Source organism: Coffea arabica, chromosome 1e, assembly GCF_036785885.1.
Source record: "Coffea arabica cultivar ET-39 chromosome 1e, Coffea Arabica ET-39 HiFi, whole genome shotgun sequence".
NCBI lineage: Eukaryota > Viridiplantae > Streptophyta > Magnoliopsida > Gentianales > Rubiaceae > Coffea > Coffea arabica.
The window spans coordinates 43,466,187-43,488,734 of NC_092311.1; the positions used below are offsets into that span (position 1 = coordinate 43,466,187).

At 33.7% G+C, this 22,548-nt stretch overlaps 1 protein-coding gene across 1 annotated transcript; it reads left to right on the plus strand.

Moving 5' to 3' along the window:
* The first annotated feature begins 19,131 nt into the window (after window positions 1-19,131).
* On the plus strand, window positions 19,132-21,514 carry LOC113704898 (uncharacterized). The gene is made up of 2 exons (XM_027226768.2): window positions 19,132-19,263; window positions 19,531-21,514. The coding sequence occupies exon 2, from the start codon at window positions 19,587-19,589 to the stop codon at window positions 21,267-21,269; it is 1,683 nt and encodes a 560-aa protein (XP_027082569.1). The 5' UTR covers window positions 19,132-19,263; window positions 19,531-19,586; the 3' UTR covers window positions 21,270-21,514.
* Window positions 21,515-22,548: the final 1,034 nt, after the last annotated feature.

Here is a 22,548-nt window from a genome sequence, read left to right on the forward strand (position 1 = left end):
AGATGAGGGCAAAATTGGAAGAAATGTTTTATCTCACTTCTACAAATAATTTTTTAATGGAACATCAAGCTGTCAGGGAGGTTTCTGCAACGAATTGTTACTGTTCAAGGGAGGTGAATGCAATTTCTAAACCTAGAGGGGAGGTCAGTGCAAATGTCAGAAATCTCAAGGGAGGTTTCTGCAATTATCCCTTCATCTGTGAAGCATACTGTGTAGGCTAGGTCAAGCTAGCCGAGCTGAGGTTAAATGCAAAATGAGCTCACCTGCAAAATCAGAAATGTCTGGCGCTAAGCCCATGTTTAAGTCAGTAGCTATCGTGAGTTATATTAGATGGATTCAGACAAATACCTCTCAAGTGGGCAAAGGACTCGTATTTATACTAAAAGAGTTGGGAAACGCAATGATAAGATCTATTAATAGTATGATTTCATAAGATAAAACATGACGATATTGTCAATGATAGAGTTTAAGAATAAGGCGATTGGCTGTCACATCAATCATATCTATCACTAGTCAAAACATAGTGGTGAATCAAGGTTTGTTGATAACCTCGGAGAAGAAAGCTATGCCGAAGTGAATTCTCATATCTTCTAGACTAGAGCGGCTGAGGCATCCACACATACCAAACCTCCTTAATCACCAAAGTCGTCGGACTCAAATTCTTGTGAGACATGACATGCATCGCTAGTGTTTTCGGTTGAATTGAAATCTTTAAGCAACATAAAATTTTGAGGTTGAGAAAATTTTTTCCATTTTGTATTTAGTTGGTGAAGTTAGCTTACAGTTTTTCTAGAACAATTTTTTGTTTAGGTTTTCTTTCAAAAATTAAATTAAAAGAAGGCCTCACCAATAACATTGACATCGTCACAAACATAAACACAAAATTCTTATCTATGGATTAATACTTTTTATTCTTTGTTAATGAATATTGTTCTATCCAAAATGATTGATCTTTTTGGGCTTATAGTTTTGCAGGCAATATAGATATCATAAAATTTAGATTTAACCATGAAAGAAAATAGTTGTATGTATATATTTTTAACCATATTCTTGGGGTTCTTATTATTACACGATCATAACTTAGCCCAGTATCAACTTAGCCCAGTGTCAGTTGAATCAATTTTTCGAAGCTCGATATGGATATGGCCTAGTGTTGCTTTTGTCTTGAATGTCAGCCCGGGCTTAGAAGTCTGTCTTTTGGGCTATATGCAGTACGAGTCACAGTTTTTTGAAGGCTGTCCAGTTACACTCACGAGTGTTAAAACATATTTATATATCTTTTGGACTGTCACATAATCTTCAAAATTGTAGAATTTTATCACAATTTTGGACTGTCTTTTGGATCTGTAAAGGAGTCGAAAAGCATACTGAACCGATTAGAAATACATCTCGAGGGAGATCCATGGTATATTTTTAACAAGCTAGACGGATATTTGTAAAAATTACAAATTTTATCGAAGTTCAGCTTAATTTACCTTTTTTAGATCCCTCTGAATAGCAAACCACCTCGATTTGGTAATTTTAGAATCTTACATGTCTTAAGAAACCAATTTAAGTTCAAGAAAAAAATAATTACTCTGGTTTATAACAAGGATTAATCTGATATACACTGTTATTATATACATTATCATCGTTGAATATATGACAAATATGTAAAATTTGAATTTGAATTCCAAATTTTAATAATGTATCATGCACTCAATCGCGACAGTATATATAATGTCAATATATATAAGATTATTTCTTCGAACAATTATGATAATAAAGTACTGCTTTATGCTTTCTAGTATGCATTTTTAATGACTTGTAAATGCCCCACTAAACCCCATTTGATGACATATTATCTTGACCATAAGATTCAATGGCCTAATTTTTAACTCAATTGACGTCTTTTTGATGCCGAGAAGGACTTGTTAATCAAATAGTTGGTTGAAACAATCTCACCACATTCAATTCAAATCTAGCTTTAACTTGACAAAGAACCAAGTATGGAATTTAATTTACACCACTAATCCTAGTTGTTTGAGCATGGGTAAATAATACCATATAGTGATATCATAATAATCATCTTTAAGAAAGATATGAAGGGGATTAGAGAATGTAGAATTAAGTTGAAATATATATCCTATCAGCCGTGTTCACTTGCAATCTATAACTCATTCGTGCGTCTAACTTAATATTATGTCTTGCAATATAATACAAATATAATTGACAATTATCGTACTATTTATTGCATGTAAACTAGGCTTGTAGGCTCAGAAAGTGGATCTAGAACTCGTATACATCTTTCGAAATACATTTAAGTTATGTAAAATTGATTACCAAAGATTTGTTTAGCATCACACTAAAGATTTGTAAACTTGAAAACACGTTTTGTTTTCTTAGAAAAAAAAAAAAGAATTGTTCAAGGAGATAGAGCAATTGAAATAATTCCTTATTTATGCAATCTAACAAGTTCAAATGGTATATATTTATGATGTTAAAATCATATAGTGGGTCTATCTAATGGGTAGTCTATGGGCATCCGTTAAGATATACTTTAGATATCATATTTTTTAAAATGTAAAATTAATTAAAAAAAGTAAATAAATACAAGAGATGGTAAGTAAGATTAAATAAGAAAAGTATATAAATGCAAGAAAGGATAATAGTTGTTAGTATGTATACATTCATGGTAGGTTGAATGAATATTAGCTGTGTTAACTAGTCCCAATTGACGTCCTTTTTTATTTTTCGGTCCTCCACTTCAAATGGTATAATTCCTTATTTATGCCTTTGGAATCCTTCCAATTCGTCCATCATCTCTCATATCATTCTCAAAGATTCTGTCTAAGAAATATGTGGACAACAATCTCAATGTTGCAATTTGCAACCCTAAGAAGATCTCATGCCTTTAGTCCCATAATTATATCTAGCTATGATGACAGCCCAATAGAACTTTGTAGCCTGGTACAGAAGAAAAAGGAAGCAGGAAGACAAGAAATTGTGAACATGCAATCAACATACTCATGGTGCAACAAACCAAGGTCCCAACAAGTCAAAAGTTAGTGGTGTCTCATCCCATGCAAATTTTTTCATGAAAATGGAGGATACGTACTGCAAATTGGTGCTGGGATTTGATTATGGTTTTTGAGTAATTGGACACATATCAAACTATGTTAGGTCATTGTCCCTTATGTGCTGCACCTAACACTCCAAAACTTTAGCCTTGTCCCTTGGCACCTTGTCTGCTACACAGGCAAAACACTTGATAATTGTTGGCCATTTACAACTTTGCCGTGATTATTGGCACTATTTAAGAGGAAATGAAATCATATACTACTGGCTAGTACCAATGTTATTGCCTGCGTTATGTTTACATTGAGATAAATAATACTGCAATTAATACAAAATGTGTTATAGGCGAAGTTGTTTTTCCAAAGAAAAACTTGTCTCAGTATAATCTTTTTTCCTTCTTTTCCCCTCCAAGAGAAGCTTACCTTAAATGAACAAAGTATTCGTACAGGACTGGAATTGAATAACACAATGCTTAAGGATTTCTGTTCTTTGTCAAGGAAGCAACAGTTTGATTCTTGCCATTTCCATTAATCTACCTTCCAGTTCATGTGATAGAAGTTCTGAGCATGGTTTAATAGTTTGAACTTGATTACAAATGCAATTTGCAATATCAACAAGAATTCGGGTGAAGAACATTCCGAAAACTTAATGTCATATAAAAAGCATTTTTTATATAAATTATGGGAAAAAAATTGATGGCTATTAATTGGAATGAAAAGAATAAAGAGATTGAAGCTATAGAAACAAAAAATTTTATTTGGTTCCATCCTTCTATGTACTATATGCCTTGGTTCAAGTACTTCAGAATTCTGGTTGGCTTTTGTATTTGTTCACTTCCGATTACAAAACATTCATTCTCCTTCCCGGGAGACCAATCTAATAGCTAAAATAGAGCAGAAAGAAAGTGTACTTTTATTTATATGTGAAGAATTGAAAATAGGCACTGCAGAACCTAAATAAACATTTGTTTAGTAGACAATAATGCTTCTCATCACCATTCAATCGATTGAAATACTCTTGATTGTCATGAATACCCAACAGAAAGGCATAAGGCGGGGGGGGGGGGGGGGAAGAGAGATTGGTTAACGAACAATAAAGAAAAGGAATTTTTACTATGGTTAAAAATCATTAATCATTACTAAAGGCTGAAGAATAAAAGATCAACAAGTAGGGTAAAATTTTGGTATATATAACTCGGTCGAGTGCTTCAATTTTTTCAGCAATACCTTTTTCTTTTATAATAGACAAGGGGACACCAAATATTGACCCTTGGAATCTAGAAGGATTATGAATCAGGCTAGGCGTTGAAAATGGCTTCAAAGTGCTGTCTGATGTCTGCAACATTGAGTATGTAAGACTCAGTCGGAAATATATGATCTTTTCAAAATGACTACTTCAGCAATGGAAGATCTTACTTTATTGGCACTCCTTTGGCAAATCAAATGCTGTTGCAAACAGGTTAACACCTTAGGGTGTGATTTTTGTATGTTAAAATTGTTTACTTGAAGTAATATACATTTTAATCAGAGGACTTTCAAGAGAGAAGCTACGTTAAAATGGTTAATTGATGGGATTAAACCCTCCCAATTTATTGTCAAAAAATTATAATAAGAGCAACATAAAGTAAAGAGTAAATCTTATATACACTGACAGTGTATTCACTATTACGGTTGAATATACGATACATATGTAAAATTTGAGTTTCAGATATATACAGTAACATAACATGCATAGTATATAATCAAACGAGTCTATAATCATACGTAATGCTAAACTATCAAGAGCCAAGTTCGATAGTTCATCAGAGTGATTTTGACCCAACCTAACTGACGCATGTTGTAGATTATTAGATTATGAGGTGACACCATTGAGAACTAATTCTGTTGAGTTCATTTCAACCACAGCATTAGTCAATCCCAGTTCAAGGCACAGTTGAAAATGTTGAATACCATTTACGAAAAAGATTTGAACATAGATCTTATGGTTAATGATTTGATATCTTAAACCTAAAGAAAAATGATAAATTGTACCAAACACGACTACGCGACTAAAGTGTAAATTGATAACGTGATAAAATAATCGTCTACTTCTTGTTTCCATTTTTTTCCTCTCCCTCCTTTATAAATATCATAGCCCTGAAATTCAATAAACTCCAACTTTCACTCGCACTGTTTACTAATACTGATTTTAATCAACGGTTCTCTCTTTTTCTTTTTCTTTTTTTATAAATTTTCAACAGGAGAAGGGCGGAACTTACGAAGCGAGACGAAGGTAAGGAAATTTGAAAGCTAAACTTCTGATTCCTAGATGTTGATAGCATGCAAGCATTATGTATAACTGTTTTTTTTCCTTCTGAGTGACTGGTAAGACTTTGAGTCACAGTCTTTGTATCATTTATTTTAAAACTAATAATACGGCTCCCATGCCAAAACCTCTACAAACAGACGCTGTAGTTTGCTGGTATAAAAGCAAAAGAAGAAAAAGAAAGAAAGAAACATGTCAGAAAAGCTACACATTCTTCTTGCCTTCAATGATTCTACACCAGTCAACAATCAGTAAATATATGAAGTATTCGTCTTCTCCTCATTTGGATACTCATCATCATGAAGATGATCTCATAGCAGAGAGTTGATCAGTAACTTTGCGACAGTGGGATGCTTGGTGTACCACATACAATTGTGCCAAGCCCACAAATCCCGCATTGTCGAGATACTCAAAAACCCTCTCCTCTCCTCTCTTTTTTTTTTTTGTTTTTTGTTTTTTGTTTTCTGTGTGTGTGTGTGTGAGATAAATATTCACAAATTCTTTCTCCTAAGTGGTTTTTCTCTGTGTTTTTACCCACCAAATTAAAGCTACTTCATTTATCAAAGTGTTGCTTTCTTTGCTGTTCCGCCTCGAGGATGGATTGGGTATTGAGGGGACAAAAACAACTTTGGTTGTTTTCTTTTTCCCCCTCTTTTGGGTAACAAAACAGTGACTTGAAGTCCATGAAAACGCACAAATCACAAGATTCACCCCATCTTTGGCATATATTTGCGTAATGGAATCCAACGATCAAGACAGCACACCAGAGAAGGTTCTTGATCGAGAAATTGCTCTAATTGATTTAGCTATAATTATGTTACTGGGCAAATATGATCCAAGCATTTTTCACGAGTGATTAAGCATCTTCCTTTTTTAGTCTTGTCGCATTTGTTCTTTTTCTTTTTCTAACTTAAAGTGAGTTTGATTAAAAGAACACTTAAAGTGAATCTTAAGTTTTGTTCAATTTATAGTTGTTTTGAGGTATTTTTATTTACTTTTATTATCTTACTTTTCACTTGTTTTATTTAAAAATAAATTGATGAGTGTCTGTTGAAGTGCTTTCTATAGCAACTCTCGATTTTTTACAATTTTAGGAATGAAGAATACTTCGACTTTTTTCAAACAAATTTTTCAAGAATTTCTTGCTGAAGCAACAAAAATTGACGATAACAAGAACGAAGAATTAGAACACGAATTCACACTATATATCTTCATTTTCTCTTCGTCCCTTCATATTAATCTTCATTTCTTAGAAAGACTAAATACATAAAAGTACTGGCCACTTGTTCTTGGCTTATATATTTGCCAGCAAAGAAATAAGCCTCTTATAAAATTTTCTGGTTAAAAATCCAATAGTACATTAGCAAACCTGTCTATCCCTGAATTGTGGCTCTTGCTCTAACTTTTACTTGATCGAATTGAACCCTTCCCTGATATAGATTAATATAATAGAAGTTGCATATACTGATAATGTATACATTAATACCATTGAATATATGTTATTTAATAAATTGGAATTTAAACTTTAATTTTTACACATATGACATGCACCTAGGCATGGCCACGGTTCCAGAACTGCCGGTTCTGGTTCTTCAAAGAGGTAGAACCAGAACCGCACCATATAAGATGGTTCTGGTTCTGGTTCTTTAAAGAGGTAGAACTAGAACCACATAGTTCTGATTTTGGTTTCTTATGGTTCTGGTTCTAGTTTTCGGTTCTGTATGGTTGTATACAATTTTATTTAATTCCTTATCCTTTTCAATTTTAATACGAATATAACAATATATTTAAAATTTCAAATAAAATGTAAAAAAATAAATACAAAATAAAGATCATATTTTAATTTTATTATTATTCTACAAAGTAAGAAGTAATAAATAGATAATATAAATTTTATGAAAAGTACATTACATTGTCAAATTAAAAAATACATTACACTATCAAATGGTTGTCATGTGTTGACTTTCTTGAATTGGACAATCATCAATGTTGAAGATTCCATTTGAAGAAATATTGCAAAAAATATTGTTTTGCTTGCTTGATTTTGAAGATGAGCTACTACCATCAAAACTTGTCATTTGATAGCAAATAAGCAAAAAAAAAAATTGTAAGTAATAATTTAATACTCACAAATTATAATGATAGATATTAGATGAATAGAAAGAATTAAATAATTAATAAAATATATAGAAAGTCCATAAAATTTAAATTTTCTTAAAACCTATTAAACACATCTAATTTTTTTTGAATTATCCCACTACTTATATTAATTATTTTTAACGGTTCTGGTTCTGGTTCTATTTTTTAGAGAACTGGAACCGGAACCTTTATCCAAGGTTCTACCACGGTTCTGGTTCCATGGTTTTGGTTCCGGTTCTAGTCCGGTTCCAAACAGTCCGGTTCCGGTCTGGTTCCCGATTCCAAATGGAATCATGGCCATGCCTACATGCACCTAAGGAAAACGATACTACCGTATAAAACTATTAATATATATACTAAATTAACCCATTAATGAAATTATGTTTTTCCCTTTGACAGAAGAAACGAAGTATGCTTATATTGAAGGCAAATGTACAGATACCCTATTCTTTTTGGGATCACAGCACAAAAACTTGTTTAAAAATCACTAATAGTACTACTACTACTAATTTATACACATACGAACCAATGAAGAAATAGATTTACTAAGCAGATGGAATCTATTGTAACACACGAAGTTGAATGGGAGGACCTGAATCCTCAAAATGATAAATAGAAATGAATCTTTCTTCCATTTTCACCTTATCCTCGTTGTGTCTTATCATGGGAGTGTCGCACAATCAATTCTAGCTTTATGCTTTTTCCTTGGCACACATATATTGTTCCTCAAATAGCATTCATACTAGTGGATTTTTGCTTTTGCACATTTTTTCCCCACTCAATTTGGTAATTGATATTTATTAGTAATTCCCAGAATCCATTAAGGATAATACCATGAGGGTGCCATCTTCCTGGACACCAAAAACTACAGCTAAGGATAAAATTCTAGATTTTTAAGACACGCTGCATATAGAATCTCTTGGGGAAAGAAAGCACATCATTAAATATTTATGTAATGAACCATAAAATATCACATGAGAGTGTTTAAATTCACAAGTTCGATGGGAATTTGCATTGCAGACCTGTTCGATAATTATATTAAAACTTATACAATTCATGTATCTAAAAGTAAAATTAGACGGTGTGGATTTAGCATTTACATTTCAAAGAAATCATATATTAGAATGGGGGCTCACACAGCCTTGTTTGGATTGTGATTTTCTGTCAAAAAATTTTTACATTTTCTGTAAACACATTTTCTAATCACCTTTTATCTCATATATATCAAATTGTTACAGTATATTTTCCTACAAAAAATCTTAAAAATAGCAATTCAAACACAGTTAGGCATGCATGAAGAACTATGAATTATGATTGAAAAAGATCTTTGGTACACTATGTGCCAAAGCTTTTGAGAATAATTTGGCTTCGAATATCTAAAATTTTCAGACAGGATCATTCAAACCCTAAAAAGAAAGGCTTGGAAGGGCCCTTGAAAAGCTTGGAAGAAATACATAGCTCATAAGAGAAAGGCACGTAATCAAACCACCTTAGAAGTTAGAATATTCAATATACTAAGATTCGGCTAGGCTGGTTACCAATACAGGATTGGGGTTCACCCCTCATGATTAAAAAGGCAAACCTCTTAGCCACCGCTGGTCTCACCATCAAATATGGATGATAGGGTTAAAGACATTGGACCACGATAAACAAACAAATCCAACCCCATCACCTTTGACAAATTATTCAATTTATTAGTTGCATCGCGTCAAATTACACCAAAAAAATTTCTTTTTTTTCTTGCAAAAAAATTAATTTAAAATTAACTCTCACTATGTTTAAAAAAAGTAAGGGGATTAAATATAAATTAAAGTATAATTTGTTATCGAATGGTTAATTTTCTACACCATAAAATTTAATTGAATGTATTGATTGCACTTAAAATAATTTTTTTCCTCACCATGACCCCATGAGGAAAATTTTCTTGTTTACCAGATAACGTGTCATCCTCCAAATTTTGCAACGTGGGACAATTTCATTCGCAATCTGAGAGATGGGTCTCTCAATCTTGTAAAAGAAAACTGAGAAAAGGAATTTTTTCTTCACATATTCTAACATTTTTGTCAATCACTTTCTCTCTTTCTTTCTGTGCCACTCCAGATCATCCAATCAGTGTAATAATAGTAAGATCTTCTTCTACATATTCGATGAGAATAATAAAGGTGGTGCCAAAGCCTTCTTCAAAAGTTTCATAAAGTAATCATTGTCGGGGAGGAATATCTTCCCCTTTTGCTTTGTTTTCCCACCTCTGTATTAATTTTCCTTTTATCAAACATCATCCTCTTTTTAATTAGATTTTGCCCAAATCAGAAAATTTTTCTTAAGGGAGAAGTGTTCTTTATGCTGCATGATGACGTCCTTGGATGGGACATCTCAAACAGTGAAGATGTGTATGAATTAATTACATGTGCGCAGTTGCATGTTGCTTTAGAGATTTCTACATCTTCCAGCATCGATCCCACAGGATATAAGTAGCCCTTTAAAGTTTCACTTGCATTGTGTTACAGGGGGAAAAGAAAAGCTAGAAATGTTACCATCTCACACCTTTTCAGTTAAGTGTACATGCGAGATAAAAAGATAATTCAAAAGTGAATTTGAAAATTTTTTTAGATTTTTCTAATAAAAAAGGTAGGAATCAATCCAAGATAATTTTCAAATACCGTTTGGATTAGTTGTTTTTGGGGGTATTTTTAAAAAAATTTACTATAGTAATGTATATGAAAAATTTTTACTAAAAAATTTGTTTGAAATATTTGATATATTGTATGGATGAGATATTTTTTGAGTTATATGTATTACTGTAATATTGTATTTGAAAAATTTATTTTTAAAAAAATGACCAATCCAAACAAAAATCTTTGTCCATTCCACTCGAAAGCAGTAGTTGAACTCATCGTACGTAGTTCTTTTCTTGTGTGTAACTAAATTCGGGATCAAAATGAATATGTCAATTTTTGGCTAAAAATATTTTGCCAAGCCACTATCAGATGAAGCAAAAGTGTTTTGCTAACATGCCTGGCACTGGAACTAAATGCAGCCATTCAAGTCGTCCTCAAAGGGAATCAAATTCATAGTGCCAAAATATTGTCCCTCACCTTCTACCGTCCTGGAATTTTCATTCAAGTTTCAAGCATAGTCTCCAGCTGAAATCCATACAGTATATGACTAGATGACTTCCCCCAGAAAAAGATACTACTTAAATAAATAATATATGACTAGCTGAAATTCCTTTAATACATGATTTAAATATGCAAAGGCCCAATGATGACAGAGATATTTTTGTTTCCAAGCTAAGTGTTAGAATATGAATAGCTGGTCAAAAGCCTTCAATACAATCTGTATGATGTGGGACTTTTTGTATTGAATGATGTGCAAACTTTTCTTTTTTCTACTGTTGCTACTTCCATTAACAAAATGTTTCATTCATTTGACATCAAATGGGCCTTGGTTCTACACTTTTTCTTCATTTCTAGGAAAAGGGACTTCTATCTTGTTATTCTTAAGAAACTTCAAGGATCATGTAAATGATACTCCCTTCCTTTTTTTTTTTTATAACTGACGTTTAAGAAATTTGCTTTAGTGTACTTTTATCTGTCGTTTTATTATCCCCATACAGTATTAATTATTTTTTCACAATTTTACCCTTTTATCTTTCTTTTCCAATACAGGGTTCTTAATTACTACTCCTAGTAATTATTGCATTGCTTTTGGCCTAGTAAAACAGCACCATTTAGTACTCTAGTGAGAGAAAACATGGGTGAATTGGACAATTAATGAGGGTACAAAAGGAAAGTAGTGTACAGATTTAAACAATGAAAAACTTTTCTTAATTGGTGTGCAAAACCTTAAACGTCAATTATAAAAAAAGGGAGGGAGTAATTAGTAATCTTTTGTTAAAGCTTGTGTGAAAAAAAAAAGAAAAAAGAAAGGCCTTCCAGATCAATCATATTATGTTGGTCATGGGAAAGTAGAACTAATGGATACATACATAGATTCTTTTTTGTGATCCCAATGAACCACACAGTTGTAATCGTTCGTGTGCTTATCTGTGATTGTCAGTTCATCTAGGGACTTGAAAACTGATATTTTCCGGCAGCTATTGGCCAACGTTATGCATTCCCACCACTCAAGAAAAAGGAGAAGGATTAATTCTTGCAATAATGAATGGATTTTTTTGGTTGGAATATATTCAATGAATTTTCTCTATTTTCAAACCAAAGAACGTTCTTGTATGAATATGTATGCACTATCATTCAGTTTTCCTAGCCATATATAAGCCTTGTTTGGCTGACAAGTTTTTTGCCAAATTATGTGCTATAAGTTTTTTAAAAATTTTAGTTACAGTAATCTCAAAAAAAATTTTAAAATTTTTTAACTATACGCTTCAAAATATTCAAAAAAAAAACACACATTTCAAAATTTTTTTAAAAAACTTCTATAGTAAGTTACAGTAAAATTTTAGATAAACACCCAAAAAACTCACTTGTCAAACGGAGCCATATATATAGGACATACCCTATAAATTGCTTAACTTCCAATGCTGCATGTTGTGAAGCAAAAATAGAACAAAGTAGTGACCAACCTTCCAACAATTTACTAATGAAAATCAACCAGCAATCTCTTAGTGCTGAGGAAGTCCATATAAGAGAAAATGATGGCATATAACAAGTATACATAACAAAGTTCTATTTGGATAGACTCAAATAAAGCAGCATAAAACGATTGGCTTGTTTTGAACATGTCTTCCTTCATGCTAAAGGGTTCTTTTCCAAATTATTAGACTAAAGAAAACAAAAATAGGTCAGATTGATGAATAGTGGGGGGGGGGGTGCAATCCAGACCTGCCTTTGTTGGTTCTTGTTCTTGTTCTGAAAAGGGATTAATGAGTGGGAAATCTTTCTTTAAAAAATGTATTTGCATCAAAAGAGAAAGCATTAAACAAGTTAAATCAAACTGTTTAATTCGGATCAACATAAACCATGCTGTTGTAAGACGACCTACTTCTTGGTGGTCCTCAATCTCAAAAAGAAATGAAATGGACTTCTGCTGACGCTAGGTTCCAACTGCAAAGGAGCTAACAAGCTGTAGATATGTTAAAACGAAGAAGGACCTTTGTTGGAGACAACAAGGTTTGTGCAAAGACCATGAAATATAATTGATAAAATGGTATCATATGCATTAAAAGTTTGTCGTTTTAGAAAAGTTACGATGCCTAATCAACAATTTGAATTGATCGAGTCCATGCGAATTTCCTTAATTTTTAAAAATTTTGGAGCATAATCATACGCAATAAAAAGCTTCTTATTTCAATATTTTCTTCTTCTTTCTAAGCCCTCCCCTTTTCGAGAAATTGTTTTAATAAGAAGGGGAAAAAAAGAAGAAGATTCTAGCTCTGCAAAAGAGCCAAAGACATGAGAAAAAAATATATAGCTAGCTATCTAGTGTAGTCCAAAAATGTCATAGTCGTCAAAGTTCGTCAACCCAAAGCAAACATGCCTATTTGTGAGCTTGTGCATGAAGTTTCTTTTTATAGAAATACATATATAAACTACCAAAAGCAGAAACAATTAAATAATAACACACGTACACACTGTTTGATTGGAGCTTTTTTAACCGGTGCCCATTAAATACTGATTAATATATTTAATTTATACCTAACTTATTATATGCATGCATAATTTTACATTTATTGTCTCTCTATATCTGAATATTTATCTTATTTAACTTTTCTTTTTTAAAACATTAACACTCGAAACTCATTTTAACGAGTGTCTACTAAATGGACCCTTTATTAGAAGGAAAAAAAAAAAAAAAGAGCACATGTCTAGGCTTTCTTTAGTAGTCCTAGATAGGAATGGCTATAGTCCATCCCATTTCTCACTAAGTGCAACTGGGAATCACAGCCGAAGCAAGTGTCGAAGGGTTGTGAAATTAAAGGTGGTAGTGGACAGAACCATATGCTCTTTCTTTCCATAACCTTTGGTCTCATTTTTCTGCTACATATTTTATGGTAAGAAGAAAATCTTGGCTGTGACATAATCATTTCTGTCCGTGGAGATTCCTCCCAAGGGTTAAAATCAAATAACCAGAACTAAAAAGTATGTGGTTTACCCCAGAGAATTGGTGGAATAGAGTTTTTTTTGTGTGGAAAAGCTTTTCCGAAAAAAGAAGTCATGAAATTCGGGTACATCAGATATTTCCCTTCAATATGAGGGGAAAAAAATATTGACCTGTTTAAAGCCTATTGTAGTGATAGTTACTTTGTGGAATATTCCAAGTATTCCAAAAATGTTGTTGTGACGTAGTTAGACCACATATATTATACTCCAAAAATGCCCTTTTGAATTACCTAATTAGATGGTTAGACCATAATTAATTAGTACAAGATGTTACCTTGAGCAGTACTTTGTAGTTAGTAGTTACACGTTATTGTTGGATGAAATACATCTGCTAATTAAGTATTATCATTTTTAGATTGGTCAACTAGATAATTTAAGGTAAAAACAATCCAGGAAAAAATAAGCACTAGATGCATGGCTGAAATCTAAAGTAAACAAGCTAGAGAACAAGAAAAAAAAAAAAAAAAAAGAGTCAAGTGAAAAGAAGCCATGGCTGAAATCCAAAGGGTCTTTTTTATTCGTAACAATTTGCTAAACTTGGCTCTTCATGCGTGGTTGTGTACCAACATTAAGAATTCTTAAGAAATATATTTTAAAAAAAAAACTCTGTCTTTTCATTTTTTAAGAACTAATTTTTATTTTTATTTTTTATTTTTTGAAGGAAGAGCTAATTTTTTATTATAGAAGCAAAACTTTATGATCTGACTTAGGAAAAATAATTAAAAAGATGATATTCATTTTTTTGGTAACTTTCGGTAGACATTTTTTAAGATAAAATTGAAGAAAGTATTAATTTGAGTAAACAAGCAAAGACAAAAAGGTTTTGGTTAGATTCTTCAATGAAATATATGATGTAATTTAACGGTCAAAAATAATTTTTTCTTCGCATCTCATATCCGGCAAGCTTAAAACCACCATGACTAGCTAGCAAAATGTAATTTTCATAACTACATGGACTAATTCCACTTTAGACTCGAATTTATATATTAGTATTTTTATTTTGTACTCCAAAACTTTAAATATGAAAGGGTTCAACCTTTTTTCATTCCTCGTCTCACTAAAGTAGGATACGAAACCCTGAACCTTATTTCAAAAGTGCTTGATCATGCATCAAGCATTCAACAAAGAGGATCGGACCCGAAGATTTTACTAACTATTGCATCAAATTAATTGAATAGCCTCAGCTCATTAGTCATAAATTGTTGACTTTGGTGCAACAATTATTAACAATTTTTAGTGGACATTAAATATCAAAGCACTATGGATGACCGATTTTATAATCCCTAATGCAAAAGGTTTAGGCCTCAAGAAAGTACTTGAGATGCATAGGATGCAACGCTAATGACATCTTTATTCTTAAGAATAGATTAATTAGATTACTAAAACGATGCATTGTTCCATGGATAATGGCTCCTTATGGTAAAATAAAAGAGTACGTCAATATGGAATCAATAAAAGATTATTTGTGTTTCCGAATTAATTTTTTGGTTGGAAGATAAAGAATTTCTTTAATTTCTCTTTAAAGCTGTATTTGTATATGATTTATTCTTAAGCTGAGTAAATATTTAATATGTAGTCTTAAGCAACCTCAGCCCATCACTAAGTGAGTTGACTTGAGAGGAAAAGTATGTGAGTAATTTTTTGCAGGGAAGTTGACAACTGGAACATACTCTCATATTCCTAAACATTTTCCAAATTGTTTAATATCAAAGTTTACATTCTTTGGGACTCCTCCACCCCTTTTAAAGCTCAAGTTATAGAGTTATTTGACTTCCGCATACTAGGATTCTATCTTTGTCATTATCATAAGCTAATCCATTATTTGTTACTTAACGAATTAATGATGCCATGCTTTTGCCTTTTCCTCTTTAGTTATGTATGACATTGGTATATTGCTAGGGACATCTAGTAGAGACCAACATGTGTCATTGGACTCTAGCTATGATGCTTCTAATCAAGCTTAAAATTCTTTTTCCTCTATATCTTGGCAAGTGAAATATTTCTAATAAAAGAAACTTAGAATTCATCTTTTAAACTTCTCTAGACCACAATCAGTGCACTCTATTGAAAACAAAGAGACAAAACAGGCAACATATGATATCATAGGATCGAGACTCCTATAATATAGCAAAAATGAATTAATGATGATTAGGTAGACTGTTGTCATTTAACCATTGGTGTTCACACAACGATCAGGGAGGGAGGGTTCTTAGAATTCTCTTCATTATTAGGTTCAATATTCGAATTCTGGGTTTCATAGTTGGCGGTAAGAAAGGTGTGGGGAAGGAAAATTTGGTAGACTATTTTCATTAAAGCAATCATCTAATCCTTCTTAATTTGCTGTCCTAACAAGAAAGATATAAGAGAGTTATCCAAATAATTGTATTCAACTTATTTAAGCATCCCTTTTCTATTTAAAACACCAATTTGCTTAAAAAGAAAAGAGAAAAGCAAACACTTGGATGTAGATAGGGTAATAGATAACACTGGAGGAATTGGATGGCATTGCTTTGTAGGCTGACAAGTGTGAAGGGGCATCCAGCTTTCTCTTGGCCTTCCTCATTTTGTAGCAAAGCAACCAAGTGGATGGAGGTTCTATGTGGGTCCTACCTTAAATTGCTTTCGGGTCGTTTTTCATGTAACCTCTGAGTGTAATCTAATTGTGTGTGTGTTGGTTTCTATCGTTTGACAGAAAAAAAACAAAAACCAAGTGGACTCTTCTTCGTCTTCTATACTAAATACATGCACACGTACGTATATTCAACATTATTATTTCTATAAATAAATATACATTTTCAGTGGATTGTATTTATCAACATCCCAACCTTTTTTAATTGGGAAGAATTTAAGCGTATGATCAGTCCCTAGTGGCTTCATTTCATTGTAACCCAAAAAACTGACTACGTATAAATCAGCAAGCAGAGTATTTGGCAGACAAAAATTTCAGGGAGAAGACGAGAGCCTGTGAAGGCCCCATAATAAGACGTGACTCCATCTCTTGTTTCCACGTTAATTATTCCATATTGTGTATGAAAAAAGTGTGTTTGTTTGAGTATGTAAGTTTTTTTTTTTGTATTTTATTTTATTAATGTACAATACATTAATAAAATAAAATAGGTGATGATTCTGTCATGAAGTTGTGGATCATGGGTTTTTAGCCGCCCAATCATGGTGGCCTCTCAAAGTGATACCTTTGCTTCCCTCTTAAGCCATTTTCCACCAATCATCGTTCTTTTCCTGCTTTACCTAATTTTACATTTTCTAGAATGATGTGTTCTGCTCATAGCTGCCCCATATGCATTCAAAATTTTGCTGATTTGTTCTTTTACACTAGGGATTTATTTTTGGTTTCCTAGCCACCCTGTAAAATTTTCCACTATCTCGCACTCAAGAAGCTTAAATTCTCTTAACATGAACGTGGACTATAATTTTTTTCTTCCTAGATTTTTCTATTTTTATGTCCATTTTGAGTTAAGAGACACTTTTCTTTTAAGCTTAGGTATAAATATCTAGAATTGAGCTGCTAAATATTCCAATTGTTTTGGCCTAAAGCTCTCATGTTGTATATGGCTGAGGTACTTCTGCTATCCACATCATAGAAACCTGTCAGAAGAATCCTATGGATTGTGTTTATATTATATGTTCCTCCACAAAAACAGGTTGTAATATCTTGTCCCTCCTCCTACCGCCACTTCTGTGAACCAGCTCCAGCAGCTCTGATAAAGTTTTTCAGTACCCAAATTATAATAATATGTAGTACATTATTTGAAATATTATTTGGAATAATTACTGTAGCACTTTTTGTGATGTGATGTATGTGAGATAAAAAGGTGATTGGGAATATAAAAAGGTAGGTTGGGAAATGTGTTTATGATACAAGCGAAATATTATTTGAGATAATTTGGGTATCCAAACACTCTAATATTATTATTATTTGGGTAAAAAACCTCAGCGGTCACTAAACTATTGGTCAGATTATGTTTTGACTATCAAACTAATTTTCGTCAGTAATTGACCACTAAACAACTTAATCAGTAAACTCGCGACCATTTAGTCGATAATTGCTCTTAATCTGTAAAATTAGCTGTACACGTGGCAAAGTGCGGGGTAATTTTGTCCAACAACTACGCGACCCTAGTGGCAAAGTGCGGGGTAATTTTGTCCAACAACTACGCGACCCTATTTCACAGATTAATTGCTAATTTTACAGATTAAGAGCAATTATCGACTAAATGGTCACAGATTTACTGATTAAGTTGTTTAGTGGCTAATTACTGACGAAAAATAGTTTGATGGTCAAAACATGATCTGACCAATAGTTTAGTGGTCACTGAGGTTTTTTGCCCTTATTATTTTCACCTTTGACCCATGTGGTTATTTTACTTTTTTACTGCTACTACTACTTGAATGGGTTGTTAGCTGATTAATTTTATCCAGGCCCTTCATGAATTAAATCACAGCAATTGCAAAATTAAAACCAATTAAGCATTAATTCGAAATGCTCAAACACCACGGATTTAAGTACTATAACACAGAAAAGGACCTTAATTTGCAATTTTGTAGAAAAAGGACTACATGTTACATACTTGTGGACTTCTTTCTTGCCTTGATCAAGTATTCATGTTATTCTAGGATATACTCCTTGATTTTTTTTCTAGTCTCACTCCAAAACAAGCCGTTTCTCTCATCAACGTTATTTCTGACCATAAAGTTTTTAATTTCAGCTGAGAAATCTTGTCTTTATTAGTTCATATGGATATAGAACAAGTCATCATCTTTTGCAAACCATACTATTCTAAAAGAAGTAACTGTACATTTTCTGTTGGGTAATGTGTCATGAAATACGCTAACTTTCCAATCATTTTCATATTCTCTGTAAACTTACCAAAAGAGTAGGGGGGGAAAATTTTTCTGGGATGACATATCTGAGGGGAACAGTTTGAAAGAGAGAGCTCTTACAATAGTGAAAACGAGCCTATTATTGACTCTTGGTGTCCAAGGTTTCTGGGGTTGATTACATTTGGCCTAACCAAAAGTTTTTGATAACGAAAACAACTTCCTTACCCCCCCCCCCCCTTTTTTTTTCTTGATTCTAAGTTTATATCTGGTCAGTTTCCTTCACATTTCATGGCTCATGAGTACCCTTATTTTTGAAATTCTGCAAATAGAAACATTTTGACGATTGCCCCTGCTTTTCAAGAATTCATGTATTTCAAAGATTCAGGCTAAAATATGGTTTAAACTTTAAACTTGAAACAGAGGTCAGAATGGAAAGAGAACAGCTCTTAATGTTTGGTAGAGAATCACCATAATTACTGTTAACTTAAAGAGTAACAAGTGCTATATGCTTTCTTAACTTCTTTTTATTACCTCATCATTCATGATAAAAAAAATTGGAAACAAGTGAAAGGTCTTTTCATGGTGTCATAGTGTAGGACCCATGACACGGTCCAAAAGGCATTTTCGGCTCCTACAAATACCCGACACTCCCCAGCCCTTGTAATTGCCATCAGCCAAAGCCAATCCACAGCATCCTCAAACATCACCTTCATAATCCCTTTTACTCCTCCTTGGCTTGCAACTGGCAGCCCAGTGGTCTCTGCCTGTAGCAGACCTCTGTTGGATGCTGTTGTTTGCTTGAGAGGTAAATTTCGTATCGAATTTGTAGCTAATTTTATCCCATAAAACTCACGACACGCACAAATACACAGCTTAATTATAATCTCATTCAATAATTGCTATTGTTAGTTTGTTACTTTTGTTACTACATGCATGCATGTAACATAGAATTTTGGAAAGCTTTGCTTTGTAACTTGAGAATTTGTTTCATAGTATTGATATTCTACTACTCGTGGCAGTAGTGAATTGTATTGTTCTTTTTTTCTGATGAAATTTCTTCGACTTTGTGCAGAGGGAAGAAATTGTTTTGATCTTCTCTAGTCTGTAGTGCATCATCAGACGGTGAAGATGTCCACTTGTGTAAGCAGCAAGAGCAGCTTTCAACTACTATCTTCTATAAAAGTTGAAGAAGAGGCACCAAGAGTCACCATTGAGAAGCAAGGTATAGTGTCCATTCTTGGATCAGACTCTGAAACAACCAAAGCAGCAGCTTCTTTGAGAAGAACTCTTTCAGCTGATATGTCCTCAAAGAAATGGTTAGCTCAAAATGGCTTCACCAGCTCTAGCCCCATGAAGAAGATTGCATCATCTGAGAAACTAGCACTTTCAGCCGCTGATCATCATCATTCGTCATCATCTTCTTCTTCTTTTTCAGAAGGAGAAGAGGAGTATTATAAAGGTAATAAAGAAAGGCCTGCACAAGATGACGTATGGATGTCAATTCAGTCACATAAAGAGAAAAAGCAGCAGCCAGATGTGTGGAGTTGGGGCTCAATTCTTTCCCAAAAGAATGAGGACTCATCCAAACTTCCACCCCCTTATGTTCATCCTTTAGTAAAAAGATCTGCTAGCTCTTTGAGTGAAAAAAGCCTCGAAATTTGCACAGAAAGTCTTGGCTCTGAGACTGGCTCTGATGGCTTTTCCTCGTACCCGCCTTCTGAAGTAGGCGATGTAGATGAGGAAAAAGATAACGACCAACAACAACCACAACCACAACCACAACCACAACTACCGCAGTCCTACGAGGACATGCGAATTGCAAAGTATCATTACTCTATTTCCAGTAGGAAATCAGGGCCTCGGTCCTTCCCTCCTCCTCTTCCTTCATTGGCTCGCGAAGATAGAACCTCAGTTCACATGCAGTCTCACAGAGAAAATGGTAGGTTAGTTCTTGAAGCTGTTTCTGTCCCTCCACAAAACTATTTCCAGGCTCAACGCGAAGATGGCCGCCTTCGCCTCACTTTCATCAATACTCCTTCCTCACAAGAAGAAGAAATGGAGGATGATGTTCAAGAATTTGAGCAAGTGTTTGACAATTTTGAAGAAATTGAAGAAAATGGGGGGTCCAAATTTGATGATCCAAGTGATAAAGGCCATGAAGAAGATGAAGAAGAAGAGGAGGAAGTAGTAGTAGTAGTAGTAGAAGAAGAAGATGATGATGATGATGAGAAAGTTTTTGAGAAAGAAAAAGGAAGAAGAGAAGTGGAGATTGTGATGGAGCAAAACTCAAGATTGCCAGGTGGATTGATGGATGTGCACAAACCAACATTGATGATGAAAAAGCTAATGGGACTAGACAAAAAGAATCTAGCATGGGCTCCAAGGTTCAACAAAGCTGTCAACTTGGGGGAGGTGGAGGTGGAGTTGGAGGACGCGTTTGCTACTCCACCACTTCCTCAGTCACTTCCAGTTCCACCACCACCGCGGGTGGCTCGACTGATCTCAGCCCCACCGGCAACCACAGCAGCTACATCTTTCAATGCTTATGAATACTTCTGGAAAGAGAAGCCCACAATGGCAAGCATCATCAAGCCAATGTCCACAGCTGAACAATGCCAGCCTCCCAAAAGCAACCAGAACAAGCTCATTCTAGCCAGTCATGGCAGCTTGAAGGGATATGAGCAGCAAAATCTTGTGCTCATGAGAGGAAACAAGGCAGAATACTTGGTTCCTTTGTTCAGAGGATGCAAAGAATCAAGAGCAAGATCTCTATTACTTTGTGAGCCTAATTGCATTGCTACCTCCTCATGATCCACAACCACAAATCGATACCACAGTGCTTCATCAACCACTTTTTTTTTAAATTCTTCTTATATAATTCCTCTACGTAAAATGTTACCTACTACTTGTCCCTCTTTGTATTAGTAGTACTTTTTACTCTCAGAAAGAGTTATGTGTAGTAAAATAAAATATTGGAAAAAGGGGGAGAAATTACTTGTTTGGATTTAGAGGATTTATGGAAGAAAAATGTGAGAGTACTACATAAATTTTTATTACTCCTGTACACTTTTTTAGTAGCAGTAGTAGTACTACTACTCTGTTATCTAACAAAATCTTACCACTATCTTTGACTTGGTGGTGTGTCTTGTCTGTCTCTGCATCATAATGGAATAACCTTCTTTTACATCAGCTTTTGCAACTGTAGCCAATGGGATTGCAGCATGGGTCATATCCCGTCCTTTTGGAAGTTAATTTTGGCTACATCATGATCACTTCTTGCTCTGTTGTGCTCCTGCAAGTTTTCTAGTCAAGATTTTCTGAATATAATCAACTTAAGGCTCGTCCAATGAGATTTTGGCTAGGAATTAGATTCATAAAGTCAATTGTATTCATGCAGTATACTGTATATGTTCCTACGTTCGCGTAACTATTTTGTACAAGCGTTAGCTTCGATTAAGACTGGGGATTCTTATTCTTCCGGCAAATGGATTACAGCAGAAATCCGTACAGTTCATGCTGGCTTAATTATGTGTTTCACCAACAATAAGCAGTCTTTTCAAGGGGAGATTACATTGACGATAAATATCTTTTCTTTCTTTTCTTTTTTTAAATTCGAGCAGGGCTCAATATATGCCACACATGTTGTTTCACATAATTAGTAAAACAAAAAAGTTGACAAACTGGCACATAGATTTTTTTTTCGTGTAATAAAAAGTTTAAGTAACTTTGGCTCCGAACATCACAACGAGTCAGAGCATGCCTTCGGAACCATAAGCCGAGATTCTTATAGAGTGTCCGTCAACACAATCATCATATCAGCATAACATACAATCTTTTGTGAGAAAATAATCCATTTTTACCAATTAAGTCAACTTATATTAACAAAAGACACATAGATAGCTGGATTATATGGGCAGTGAATGGGTGACTTTTTCCCAAGTTCACGTATGGTTACAAATATTTCTCTCAGTTTCTTGTGAAATTATGTTGGTGATTAATGTGTATCAACTGAATATGTTTTTAATATCATAACTTCGTATGGGACACTCATATTTCGACGCGGTTTGTTTGGTTTGAAACTCGAGTCTTA

Bases quoted from the DNA above. Each gene is read 5' to 3' on its own strand.
- LOC113704898 (XM_027226768.2), top strand. From the start codon at position 19,587: ATGTCCACTTGTGTAAGCAGCAAGAGCAGCTTTCAACTACTATCTTCT.